The 13,039-nt window shown below is 41.8% G+C and overlaps 1 protein-coding gene across 2 annotated transcripts; it reads left to right on the plus strand.

Moving 5' to 3' along the window:
* Positions 1-1,303: 1,303 nt before the first annotated feature.
* Positions 1,304-7,848, plus strand: stc2a (stanniocalcin 2a). Of its 2 annotated transcripts, XM_061726200.1 has the most exons (5): positions 1,304-1,615; positions 3,577-3,719; positions 4,271-4,482; positions 4,687-5,046; positions 6,726-7,848. In XM_061726200.1, the coding sequence occupies exons 1-5, from the start codon at positions 1,477-1,479 to the stop codon at positions 6,748-6,750; spliced, it is 879 nt and encodes a 292-aa protein (XP_061582184.1). In that variant the 5' UTR covers positions 1,304-1,476; the 3' UTR covers positions 6,751-7,848. The 2 variants fall into 2 exon arrangements, with proteins under 2 accessions (XP_061582184.1, XP_061582185.1); XM_061726201.1 differs by having other exon boundaries at positions 4,687-7,848.
* Positions 7,849-13,039: the final 5,191 nt, after the last annotated feature.

Below are 13,039 nucleotides of genomic sequence, written 5' to 3' on the forward strand. Positions count from 1 at the left end.
AAAGACATTCAGGTTAGGGGAGGAGGAAAATTTAGATCGCCTGAACTTGTGACTATGAATGCATTTGTTTGTCTGTGTTGGGCCTGTGATTACCTAAGTACAATTGGACGTTGTGCTCATTATGGTAAGGATGTGGAAGTCCTGTTGTAATTAAGAAAAAGAGAGAACAATTAGTATGAGTGGGCCCCCTAGAGGTTTAAAACCTAAGTGCGGCTTCCCACCCTGCACCTTCATGGTCATTTCCTGCCTCTGGCCAAACGTGCAGGCAGCAAAATGCTGGCTTGCATCAAACCACTGGCCCCTTTATCTCAAAAGTTGCAACGCCATTAGGTCACTGGAAACATAAAGAAGACTGAGAGTTGATGCTCCTTTCTGCAAGCTCAGTGAGCTCACAGTTATTCCACATGGCATCCTCCAGTGCTGCTCTTAAAAAAAAAAAGATTCCTCTAACGTCTCCCAATGCGTGGCGCTGCCAATGATTGCCCTCTATTCTTAGATCACTCCCTATAGTAGTGGTTAGCAGACCTCATTGTCACAGACTAAACCGGGCACTGTGTAACAGACCTCTTCAAATTTACTCCCCTATAAAAAGTTAGTTAAAGACATTCTGTTTATAGGAGCTTCCAGCCTGTAAGTAAACGGTTATTTTAGTATCTTGAAATAATTATATTATCAAAAGAATTTTACACAAGCCAGATTTGTGTTCATATGTGCAGGCTGTTGATTGCAAGATTAGACTGGGCTGTTAATTTCCACTGAATATTTCTGTCTTTGCAAATTATGCAGCAACATTTCTGTATTTTGTGAAAGCACTATCCTGCAGACTTGATTTTTTTTTTTTTTTTTTTTTGACAACCACTGCTCACATAACCCAGTGTACCACAGGAATCATCTTGTTTTATGGCTCAACCAGATTTTCTGTTATATATCATTTTTACAACACGAATTACGTGCTGATTATCATATGCCATGTCTCATGCAAATGAGTTGAGTCCAAGAAACATTAAAGGCTTACAGGTGAGCTATTGCAGCTATGCAGGTTAAGGGGGAGGGGGGGGATTTCACATTACATGATTTTGCTTTTTTTGCAGATTTGGTTTGTGAATCCCTGGAGAGCTGTCACATTAAACTCACTCATGAATATTGCTTTATGGGCCCATTTTTTTATGGCAAAAAGAGGACTTTCAATGGACACTCCCCTAAAACCCTGGACGCGGATTTCTGAGTCTCTGATTGGCTGCGAAGCCCCAACCGACAACACCTGCTTAACTCCTTCATCCAAATTGACACCCGGGGCTCTCGGAAATATAGGCAGCATCCCTTCCAGCTCTTGCATTCAGACCCACAGCTGCCCCATAAGACACCAAAGCCGCAGCTGCGCTGATCACTGATCCAAGGTGAACCCTCACACACACTCACACACACTCCACACCGCCGGATCTCTGCTGGGAATAGAGGCGCACCGTCCGAGACGCGATGTTGGTCAAGCTGGCCGTGGCACTGCTGGTTTTGTCAGTGCTGGAACAAGTAGTTGGATCGGATAATACTGATATTCACGACAGCCTCCCGGAGAAGCCTGCCAGCCAGAAAGGACGCCTCTCTCTGCAGAATACAGGTATTATATGAGGAGGAGGAGGAGGGGGGGATTGGTGGTTGGTGCGACTGCGACTGCTCTCAGATCTTTGTAGGGGTTTGTCCGGACACGTGTTTCCGTGACTGCAAATTAAAACATGCAAGGAGGCACGTTCGGGTTATTTGTCAAATCCGCTGTTTCTTCACTTAAATCCAAACGTTTTTTCGCGGGTGACGCCATGCAAGAGACGCTATTTTGTAAATACGCTCAGACAGAAATTCAATAGGCTACGTTCGTAAACTATTAATAGAATGGCCCAAGGTAATAGGTAGCATATCGCACACGGCAGCACAGACTGTCTCAGCGGTTATCATGCAAAATGCAGATATATCTGCATTGTTTTTCAGTCATGTCTTTGAATGATCCGTGATGATGGGTGATGTTTCCCAGCAGGTTAGTAGAGCAGCTGGCCGTGATTCAGTGCTGAACGCAATTAGGAGACTGTGATTTATTCAGCCTTTTTTTTCGGTCATTATTATTTTACGCATCGCAATGTTTTTATGACAATTTAAAAAAAAACAAACGCCCGATTCGTCTAAATAACACAAAGCACTGACATGAAAGTGTGTGTTGCAGCGTGGATGTGACTGCGGCTGCTGTCATGCCGTCCATCCTCCTCCCCGGACAGCTCGACTCAGAGCGGTCACGTAAAGCCCGGCGCGTCGGAATACAAAAGCGCAGTTGTTGTCTTTCCTCCACGCTGAAAAATCGGGGGACAAACACCAGTGCAGGTTTCGCAGCAGAGAGCCTGGTAACACCACTGTGTAATTCAATGCACATTGCGGCCGAGCTCGTACGATCCAAGCACATTCCCGCGATGCCAAAACAAGCACTGCTGACAGCGGCTCACTTTTCCTGCGCACTAAAGTTCAACTCCGTGCATAGCTCTTGCCCCTTCCCTCCCCCCCACCACCTCCTCCTACTACTACTACCCGCAAACAGAGCCTCTTTGTTGACAAGCTTGATTTTTTTTTTTTTTTTTTTTTTTTTTTTTTCACAAGTCACATTTAATCCTTTATTGGTTTTTAGCTCTACGCGAAAGCTTCTTTTACGCAACCGGTGCGCAATTCCGACGGAACCCAAAATGTTCTCACGACCGTCAGTTATCGCGTCCAAGTCAAATCCCAGCTGTAATTAAGTGGGGGGTGTTTCATAGCCAAACTGTAAGTGTTCATGACCTGTTGGCCCTAAACCTAACCTGCAGATTGTCCATACTGAGCAGCAGTTTCTGACAGATGATGCGTGTCATTGTACCTGCTGTCAGAACACAATCTATGCTCAAAAGGCATTATTCCTTTATTATTATTCCCTATATTAGACTCTTTTGTCTATTGAATACTCAATTTATTTGATGGCTACAGGTGATGAAAAAATGTCACTTGATGGATGTGCTGATAATGTCATCCATTCAAATGCACTTATGCGTTTTTTTTTCCTGCATTGCTGCTGGTGCACCCCTTTATAAAGCTAATGAGGCTTATTTCAGTGTGCAGGCTCTGACAGTCCACAAAAGCATTAATGAGGGGCACGTTGTTGAACGTTTAGGGAGCAGGAATTAGCTGAAAGGGCTGCATTTGTGGTAGTAAAGGCTGTATCTGCAATGCACCATCCCATCTCAATGCTAGACAGTGCAGATGGATTGTGGTGCAGAATGACACAGTAATATCTGTCACCAAGTGTTTCTCTGCAGGAACCCCTCACCCTGGGAAATTAGACCCCCACCTACACACACACGCATCCCTTTTCTCTCTTTTAGACTCTAAATCAACACGAATGTGGCTTGAGTCTGTTCTAGTAGCGATATTCCACATCAGCTCTGTGATTCGAGCTGGAGTTGTGCCGCCGAGCTATGCAGTCTTCATTGGCAACATGCCTTCAACAGCCATCCTCTCTGCTGTGAACAGATGATAAGTTCCCTTGCCTAACCTGTTCTCTATTTCCAGCTGAGATCCAGCACTGCCTGGTGAGTGCTGGGGATGTCGGCTGCGGCGTGTTTGAGTGCTTTGAGAATAACTCCTGTGAGATACGAGGGCTACAGGAAATCTGCATGACGTTCCTGCACAACGCTGGCAAATTTGACTCTCAGGTACTAAGCTAGTCTGTCTGTTTGCAGAAATGGGATAACCAGAGACAACATTCCTTTACCATTTTTGTTAAAGTATTTTTTTTATATCACTCAAGTCTTCCACATCCATCAGCTATACACCTCTAAATGCCCCTTTTTTAAGTGCAGTCATTAATACAGTCACATAATGATCTTTTTTTCCCTTAATTGGAAATAAACCTGCCTCTCAGTGGACTGATATGCAGGAGTCGCAGGCCAGCTGGCCCGCAGCCCAGGTAGCAGAGAGTTAAACCTTGACTGGGGTGTTAATATGCCTATAGGGTCTCAGTCTAGGAATTTACATCTCTGACAGACAAATCTAGACCTTGTCACCAGGAGAACTGCACTACTTGACTATTCATGCAGTAATTTAATCTTTCTAAACCTGTTTAATAATTCCAAAGAGCCAAATGCTCATGTCAAAGTCATATACGTGTGAGAAAACATAATGCAAAGGCAATGAAGCTTTTTGTTCCTTAGCTAATGCATCAGTCTAAAGAACCTCCAGTGACTTTGTCTCTGTGTGCACGTAGGGGAAGTCCTTCATCAAGGATGCTCTGAAATGTATGGCACATGGTCTCCGGCACCGATTCAGCTGCATTAGCAGAAAGTGTGTGTCGATCAAGGAGATGGTGTTCCAGCTGCAGAGAGAATGCTACATCAAACACAACCTGTGCTCTGCTGCTAAGGAGAACGTAGCCGTCATGGTGGAGATGATCCATTTCCAAGATCTTTTCCCTAAAGGGTAAGTGGCTCCGCCAGCCCACCTCTGAATTAGTATCTGGCCTGATGCACTGTTTTGATTACTCCTGGGTTCTTCTGCTACTTCAAAGAAGTTCTGTTTATTTTAATAGCACCAATTCTTGCTTATTTGCCAGAATATGATGTGTTGCACATCCAAACGTTAAAACGCAGCATTCCTGTGAGTAATCCTCATTTCTCTGCCCAGCCCGTACGTGGAGCTGGTGAATATTCTCTTGAGCTGCGGAGAAGAAGTGAAGGAGGCGCTGACCCGGAGCGTTCGACTACAGTGCGAGCAGAACTGGGGTGCTCTGTGCGATAGCCTCAGCCTCTGCTCCGCCCTCGAGCCATCCCCCTCCAGCTCCGTTGTGGAGCACCACCGCCATCTCTTGCCTTCCCAAATGGAGCCGGAGCACCCACGCCCTCCACGGCAAGGAGACAAGGACAAAGCTGGCAGGGCGGGCTCCAACGCTCACCCACGCAGCCGCGGTCAGGGACCCCGACGCCACAGCCCAGAGGCCGGCGTGGTGGCCGAGCAGGAAGACCCCAAGGCCACCGACATCAGGAGGTGAAAGCTCAAAAGAATTTTGAAACACCCCCCCACCCAAGCATTTAAAAGTCACACTTGCAGACTTAAGCACACCTCCACGTAGGCACACACAATCTCATACACACACCCACACATCCTTAGACATACAGACAAACCCAGACAGACTGAGCTGGAGGACACAAGCCCCAACTTTTCCAGTTCTTCTTCCGCGTCTCCAGTCATTCCAGCAGCCCCACACAGTAAACTTGCAGGGTAATTGGGGTGTAGCTTGTACTGTTATGCCAGACTGTAGGCCACATTTCTTTTCTTTCTTTTTTGAGTTTTATTTTATTGAATAACAATTATTATTATTATCATTATTATTATTATTATTATTATTATTATTTCAACTGTTAGGACTATTTTGGCTCTAATGTAACATTTCTAAAATCATACTTTATGTAAGATTTGATTATATTTGTATTATTTATTTTATTCTTTATGCCTTGTTGAAAAAATCTAAATGTAAATAGAAATATACATTTATCTATATTTATATGAACATGTATAAATATAGTTACAATATGCAATACAGATATAGTATAGAGGGCCCTGTGATGGACTGGCAACCTGTCCAGGGTGTGCCCCGCCTCTTGCCTGATGACAGCCCCCCCCCCCCATATGACCCTTAACAGGATGAAGCGGGTATAGAAATGAATAGATGGATGGATATAGTATAAATGACATAGTATATGGCATGCTGTTTATTGTTCTCCTCACAGTATTGCATCATCACACATTGAGCTGTATGATATGTAACATACACCATTTGCTGTTTTAAATGGGAATGTGTATTATAGTTATAGATACTTGATGATTCAATACCAATTGTACAGGTTTTGTCCAGTTCTGGCACATATAAATTTTCGAGCATGATGGCCACAAAGCCATCAAACTTGTGCATTCTTAAAGTGAAAGTCCACTCTAAAGAGGATGTAAATGTAAAACTATGAATATGAACTGTTACTTCACAATGGTATGTATTGATAAGTTTCTTGTAAAACTAAAAATAAGAGAGCCAAGACTGATCTTCGATGTCATGCACCACTGCTGTTTGAGCAGCAGAGGATGGGAACTAACAAAGCTGATACAGATTTTTTTTTCTTTCTTTTTTTTTTCTGATCTATATTGCTTCAGAGGTATTAGATATACTCTGACATTTGTCACTTTAATGCAAAAAGAGTTGCATCATTCTTAACAGAGCTTCAGAAACTGTCTCCTAAAGGATTTCTGGTGATTGTCATGTGTATGGCTTCAGGAGGCATTGCTCTTGTTCACAATTTAATACATTCTCTTTGAGTTGGTTTTCCTTTAACTGCCACCTATCAGGTGCGGCCAAAAGAGGATGCTCAAATTCTAATGTAAAAAAAAAAAAAGAAATCACAAACATCAAGGTGCCTAAACTTGTTAATGTCCCCAGTGACCGCTTCTCTGTGATTTAAGCAAGTACCGGTAGATTATTCTTGGGTAAGGGGAGATTTAATGTTGAGAAATTTTTGTGATGGTATCGAGCCACAAAAGTCTTAGATTTTGCACTCCGGGTGATTGCCAATTTGTGTTTGACAGCTTGAGAAAGAATACCACATTATCAGAGTAGACAACCTCTAATCAGAGGCCGCGTTACATCTAAGCAACCTGGTTTTCCTTATCACCCACAGGACTAAGTCCTGCATCCCCACATAGTTCCTTAGGACCAGATCGAGCCCCTCCTGTAGTCAAGCCATGCTGCCCCGGCCTGGTGTCCCAGCGTGCAGGAAAGAGACTCGACAGAAGCCTTCCAGATCTCTGGCGTCTCTAAATTAGCCCTTATTCCTCTCTGGTCTCTTACCTAGGTCAGACATGAAGGCCTGTTATTCTACTCGTTAGAGCCACAGGCAACACAGCGAGGACCCACGAACTGGGTTAAGTCCACACATGGGGGCTCTGGCGCTGTTATTCTAAATGTTATATTTACCGAGGCCACCAGAGAATTCCTCTGGGTCCCAGCCAAGAGCCAGCAACGCAGGGAGACAGAGAGGAGTGGAGCAAAAAAGGGAGCAGGACCTGCTCTGTGTCCACTTTTTTTTTTTTTTTTTTTTTTTTTTTTAATATGATGTTTCATTCTGTCTTCTTCAGGACTCTTTTGTCCCTCCTTTTAGTCACAAGCACAACAAACACAAGGTTTTGACTATTTCAGGACAGACACATGCTTCAGCGGTAGAAGGGCAGTGTAGGAGCACATTGCACCTCATGCTGAGGAGCGCCTGGTGCAAAAAGCAAACAAATCTTTCAGATTTGGTGGCTCAGTTAAGAGGTTGTTTTTCTTTTCTTTAAATATCTATGTAAGTTTTTTTTCCCCCCCTCCGAGACATTAGGAGACTATAAGTTTAATTTTTTTTTTTTTTTTTTTTTAATTATTGTTCTTTTGTGGAAGTTGGGAAATCCCAACACAAGACATAAGCTAATCCTGTTAAGAATGTACTGTATGTGTGTAAAGTGACAATCTGCTCAGCTCTCTGTCAGTAAGTTTGATATGTCTTTTTTGTAATATTGTAGTGGCTTGAATAGCTTTTCTGTATGGGTTCAGAGAAAAATAAAACTAACCATGTTTCCTGTATTCTCAGTTCCATTTCCACATGACTTGTTTTCTTCTCTTTAAGCACAAGCACTCTGTTATCACTGCTTCAAAACACAGGACGTTGTCTCGTAGTTTTCAGCTCACTTGTAAGACATTGGGCAAAAAGACCCAATCAATATCTTTGGACTCCTAAAGTCAGATGTATCTGCTTATCATTAAAATATTTTGTGTCATAAAAGCATTTGGTCTCTTTCAGTATGTTTTTATTTCCTTCTTGGATTATGAGCGTATGACGTTTCAAGAGGCGAAACCTTTCTGCATCTCTGAGCAGAATACCAGAGAAGGCCTCCGTGTCTCAGGTGTACACACTGGCTAAAAGACACCCCATTCTCATCTGACAAGCTGCTTCCTTTCTCACAGTGAAGTACAGGCTGTGTTTAAAGTTTCAAGGACTGGAAATATCCTCCCTATTGAGAGGCCTAAACATTTACGTCAGCAGCTCTGGATCGTATGCAATGCGGGAGGTGGGTTTTGGGTGTCAGTTTTTATGAGCTGTCCCAACAGTGTACATTGCCTCACCAAACATTTAGACAGTGCTCTAATTTGAAAGTTAGCCTTCTATCTGCTGTCTGAGGGCTCACTCTCAAATCAAGTTAAGTATACACAATTGTCCTTGGAGGCCATATAAGGAGGTTTATCAAACAAATAATGTTTACTATTTTTTTCCTTTTGTATACAGCCTAGCAGGAAAAAAAACCAAGGGTAGATACGGTGTCATCATAGCATACCATGCAGCTTCTGTAACATCAGCACCTCTGCAGGTCAATGTTACAAGTTGTCTACAAGTACAGTATGTAGGGACGAAAAATGACCACTAGGTGGCAACATTTCGTTGAAAATTGACAGGCAGCTGGTGGAAGCAGTGGAAGTGTTTCGTATAAGAGGTTAGTTGAGTCAAGATATGGAAGCTAAAAAGTAAAAACAAAAAAAAGAAGATTGGTTTATTATACCAGGGTCCAGATTGGATTTTAAATCTCCCTGTTTTGCATATTCACTCAACATTCTCCTTTCATAGGTTTACAAGAAGCAGATAAAACATATTTTGTACAAATCTAATAGGGAAAATCGATATGACATTGCACCAATTTTGCGGATAACATCCAGTTTACTCTTCTGTTGGGAAAAAAAATGACTTAAAATGTGTTTTATGGCCTGAGTAGAGCTTTCTCTCTTTTTTTAAAATGTTTTTTTTAAACCCCTCAATTGTGTCTTTATGGATGTCTGCAGTACATCATGAAAGAGGTCAGTGTTTATGAGCCTCAGAGGGCCAAATGAAAGATGCATCAAGCAATTCCCTTCCTGAGCTTGATTCAGAAAGAGAATGAAACTCAGGGTGATTCTTCTTCTTTTACTTGTATACATTAAATTAAGTCTTTGAGCTTTTGTCCAAAGGGACTTACTCACATCCTCTCCAAATTGAGGGCTGACATCATCCGCACAGTTGAAATGATGGAGCTGAAAAGGGAGACCACAGTCTGCTGTGATGTATTCTCTGGATCACAGTGTGTGGGAGAAATTATGCCATGTCACTCTCTGCGTCTCACAGCAATGCTTCATTTTAAGGTGGATGACCTCCTGGCCAAACAATGGGTTGTTGGTTGGACCAGAAATCTACCACAGTGCATGGTTGGTATGACAACTGATGTCTATCTATATGAAAGGAGACTGCGTGTATGCAGAGAAACCTGAGATAGCTGGCCTCAGGCACTCTGTGAACATCTACACTGTGCTCCAGGGTGAACTAATGAATTAATGACTGGGTGCCTACGCTACATGGATGAATCATTTAAGAACCATTGGGGGTGAATGTAGTTGGCCAACTTCAATCTCGATATGGAAGCTAAAACACCTTTTTTGTTTGTTTTTTTTAATACCTGATGCTGTGTCCGGATAAACATGCCTACAAGCTCCAGAAAATAAGTGGAACCTCTGTAGCAGAACCGACTTTCATATGTTGCTCTCAGGGTAGGATAAACACTCCTCAAAAGACTATTAAAGATATATATACATCACCACAGAAAGTGAAACTAACCTTCAAATGCACTATTACACCCATGCGAAAAATTTCTCATTTTCTTGGTGGATGCAGGGAGATGATTCAGTCTGCAAAATCAAGGCCAGTTATTATTATTATTATTATATTTCTTTATTTGGTATGGACATCACAATAACATAGAACAAACCAAATGCACTGTTTGAGTGTTTTAGCATACATGCTAATTTGCAACACTTGTCCACAGGAGGCTTTTAAAAAAATAATATAAATACAATACAATAAGATATACAATAAAATTAAAGGATGACATAAGATATAAAGCAAAGACAACATTCAAGAGCAGAACCAGACCTGACCTATTCATGTAGGCACTGTTGTTTAGACTTGAGCCATAGTTTGAGTCCTCTGTTGAAAATATTGCCATACATTTCTAATTTTAAATTAGTCGGTAAAGAATTCCAGAGTTTTGCACCCTTCACAGAAAAAACCGACTCACCAAAAGAGGTCTTATACTTTGGGATACGACAGTCACCATTGGTGCAGGCCCGTGTGGTTACTCTACCAGAGCTCTGATGCCTAATAACCACTTCAGAGAACAGGGGTGAAACATGATTATATAAACATTTAAAAACCAGTTTAAGACTACTAAAATTCACAAAGTTTTCAAAAGTTAAAAGGTTGTGTTTTCTTAAAATTTCACAGTGGTGCCATCTTATAGGTTTCTGATCCATAATTTTTATTGCCTGCTTGTATAATGATGTTATAGGTTTTAAAGAACGTACAGTAGATATTTTACAGTAGTCTGTTACTTTTAAAAGAAGCCAGAAGTTCAAGCCACTGCTGTGATGTTAAACCACCCCAACAGGCCCTGCAGAGAATGGGGTGGGGTGATGTGTTGTACTGCTACTACGGGATACAAATGAAGGGTGGGTCTGCCTTGGGGAACTAAAGCACCGAATCAACATACAACTGCCAAATAATGACTTCTGCTAAATAAAGACTGGTGTAGAAAATAGAAAAACAGCAGGATTTCAGACACATTTTCCTTTTCCTTTAAGTACGTTCTCAAACCAGTAAGTCTGCTGGTGTTGTATTTATTCATTCTTTTGAGGATAATCACTGTGCAGCCTGCGCTAGTCCTTCGTGCACACCCATGACTGGTGTGCTGTTTGAGCTTGCTGAACCTCACTTTCCTGTTAAGCGTTTGCTTTCATTTACAGAGCAGCTGCCAGAGCAGTTGTTAAATTGAAACTGCCTCAATAAAGCCCCTATTGCCAGTCCATGTTTAAATAAAAGTAATTTTACTCCCACTTGAGAAATGTATCTTGTAGGTAGCAAGAATACTTTTATAATCTGCCATCTTCTGGTGACTGACCACTGGGTTGAAAATGGATAAGCTCCAGCATGGAGAAATAAACACCCGTGTGATATGTTGGCTGGTTGATAGTAATAATAATAATAATAATAATAATGATAGTAATGCATTCTATTTGTAAGGCACTCTTCATCCAAAAATCTCAGAGTGCCAGAGAGCCAGCACATAGTTAAAACTAACAATAAGTCAAAAAACTCAACTTAAAAATGGCTCCTGAATAAAAAGGGTTTAGGCCAGTCTTAAAAGAGTCCAGTGTCTGTGCCGCCCTTAGATGGTCAGGGAGACTGTTCCATAAGCGGGGCGATACTGAGCAAAAGGCCTGGTTGCGCATGGAAGTCAACAGATAAAGGAGACAACATACAGTAGCTTTAATGAAGTTATCTACTGTACGTTCTTTTAAATCAAGACTGTGAAGATGACAGTGGACTTCAGAAAACTCCCCAACCATCCTCAACAGCACTGTCTCCACCACAGACACCTTCAGATTCCTGGGATCCACAATCTCCCAGGACCTGAAGTGGACCACCCACATTAACTCTGTCCAGAAGAAGGCTCAGCAGAGGTTGTACTTCCTGCGTCAGCTCAGGAAGTTTAACCTGCAACAGCAGCTGCTGACTTCTACACTGCCATCATACAGTCTGTTCTCTGCACTTCCATCACTGTCTGGTTCGGATCGGCCACCAAACTAGAGAGGCACAGACTGCAACGGACAATTAGGTCTGCGGAGAGGATAATTGGGACTAACCTCTCCAGGACCCTATCCAGGACCTGTACCGGTCCAGGATCAGGAAACGGGCAGGTAACATCTCTGCAGACCCCTCACACCCAGGACACAGTCTGTTTGAACTCCTCCCCTCTGTACGGCGCTACAGAGCACTGTAGCCAAAACCTCCAGACTCAGAGACAGTTTCTTCCCCCAAGCTGTTGCTCTGATGAACTCTGATCACTCATAGAGGCTCAGAGTAATCAATCACTGTGCAATAATAATAATAATAATTATAACCACAATCATATGATGTAACAATGCACCTTTCAATAACCATGACTACCTCATACTGCTGCACCTTTCACTTAAAAAAAAATTGTATATATCATAATATAGGATTGCCAACCATCCCTTGAAAAACGGAATCGTCCCGTGTTTATAAACTAAAGTACGCGTCCCATATTGAGCTGAAAAGGGACGCACTTTGTCCCGTATTACTGTGAGAGTCAACAAATAGTCATAAAATGCCAATGGAAAATGACATTGAGCTGTTGAGTTTCTAAGTTATATGTTTCTGTTTTACTACAACTATATTCTACAGTCATGGCCTTTGAGGCACAAATATGTTTACAAGTTTTCTACAGACTTTCTGTTTGCACTTTTGTTACTGCACTAAAAATGTGCACTATTACAGAATGAATGTTCTGCTTTCTTTCTGTTGTGTTATACTAATGTATACAATTTTAAGTTAAGCAGGACAGGTTTCTGTTTAAGAAAGATACTTATTTTATTCAGTTCATTTTGTCATTTTGTATTAAAGTGAATTGCTGGATAATAATTTGTTTCCCATGTGTTCATGGAATTCAAAAATATGCATCTAATTCAATTCAGGTTCGAATCCAACAGTTAAAAAATCGTTTCACTCACAAAAAAAGGGGCTAAAAAAAATTCACCATGCCAGGAAGGGTGAAGGCAATCGGGTTGGCCGGCCCTGCCGATGAGATGTCCCTTATTTATTCTTCAGGGAGTTGGCAACCCTAGTCTTGTTTGACCTGACTTGGCCAATAAACCTTTTTTTTTTTTTTTTTTTTTATTGAAACATAGATACAAACAAACATGGCACATAAACGTCCTATCAGAATTACAAACGCGTGCCTTGGGTTGAGCAACATCAGTATTACAAAATATACACTGAGAATCTAATTATTGTACAACATAAAATAAAAAAAAATAAAAATAAACTCACAAGGGCCATCTTATATTAAATGATATCTTTCA

The sequence above is a fragment of the Cololabis saira genome, chromosome 7 (assembly GCF_033807715.1).
Source record: "Cololabis saira isolate AMF1-May2022 chromosome 7, fColSai1.1, whole genome shotgun sequence".
Taxonomy (NCBI): Eukaryota; Metazoa; Chordata; class Actinopteri; order Beloniformes; family Belonidae; genus Cololabis; species Cololabis saira.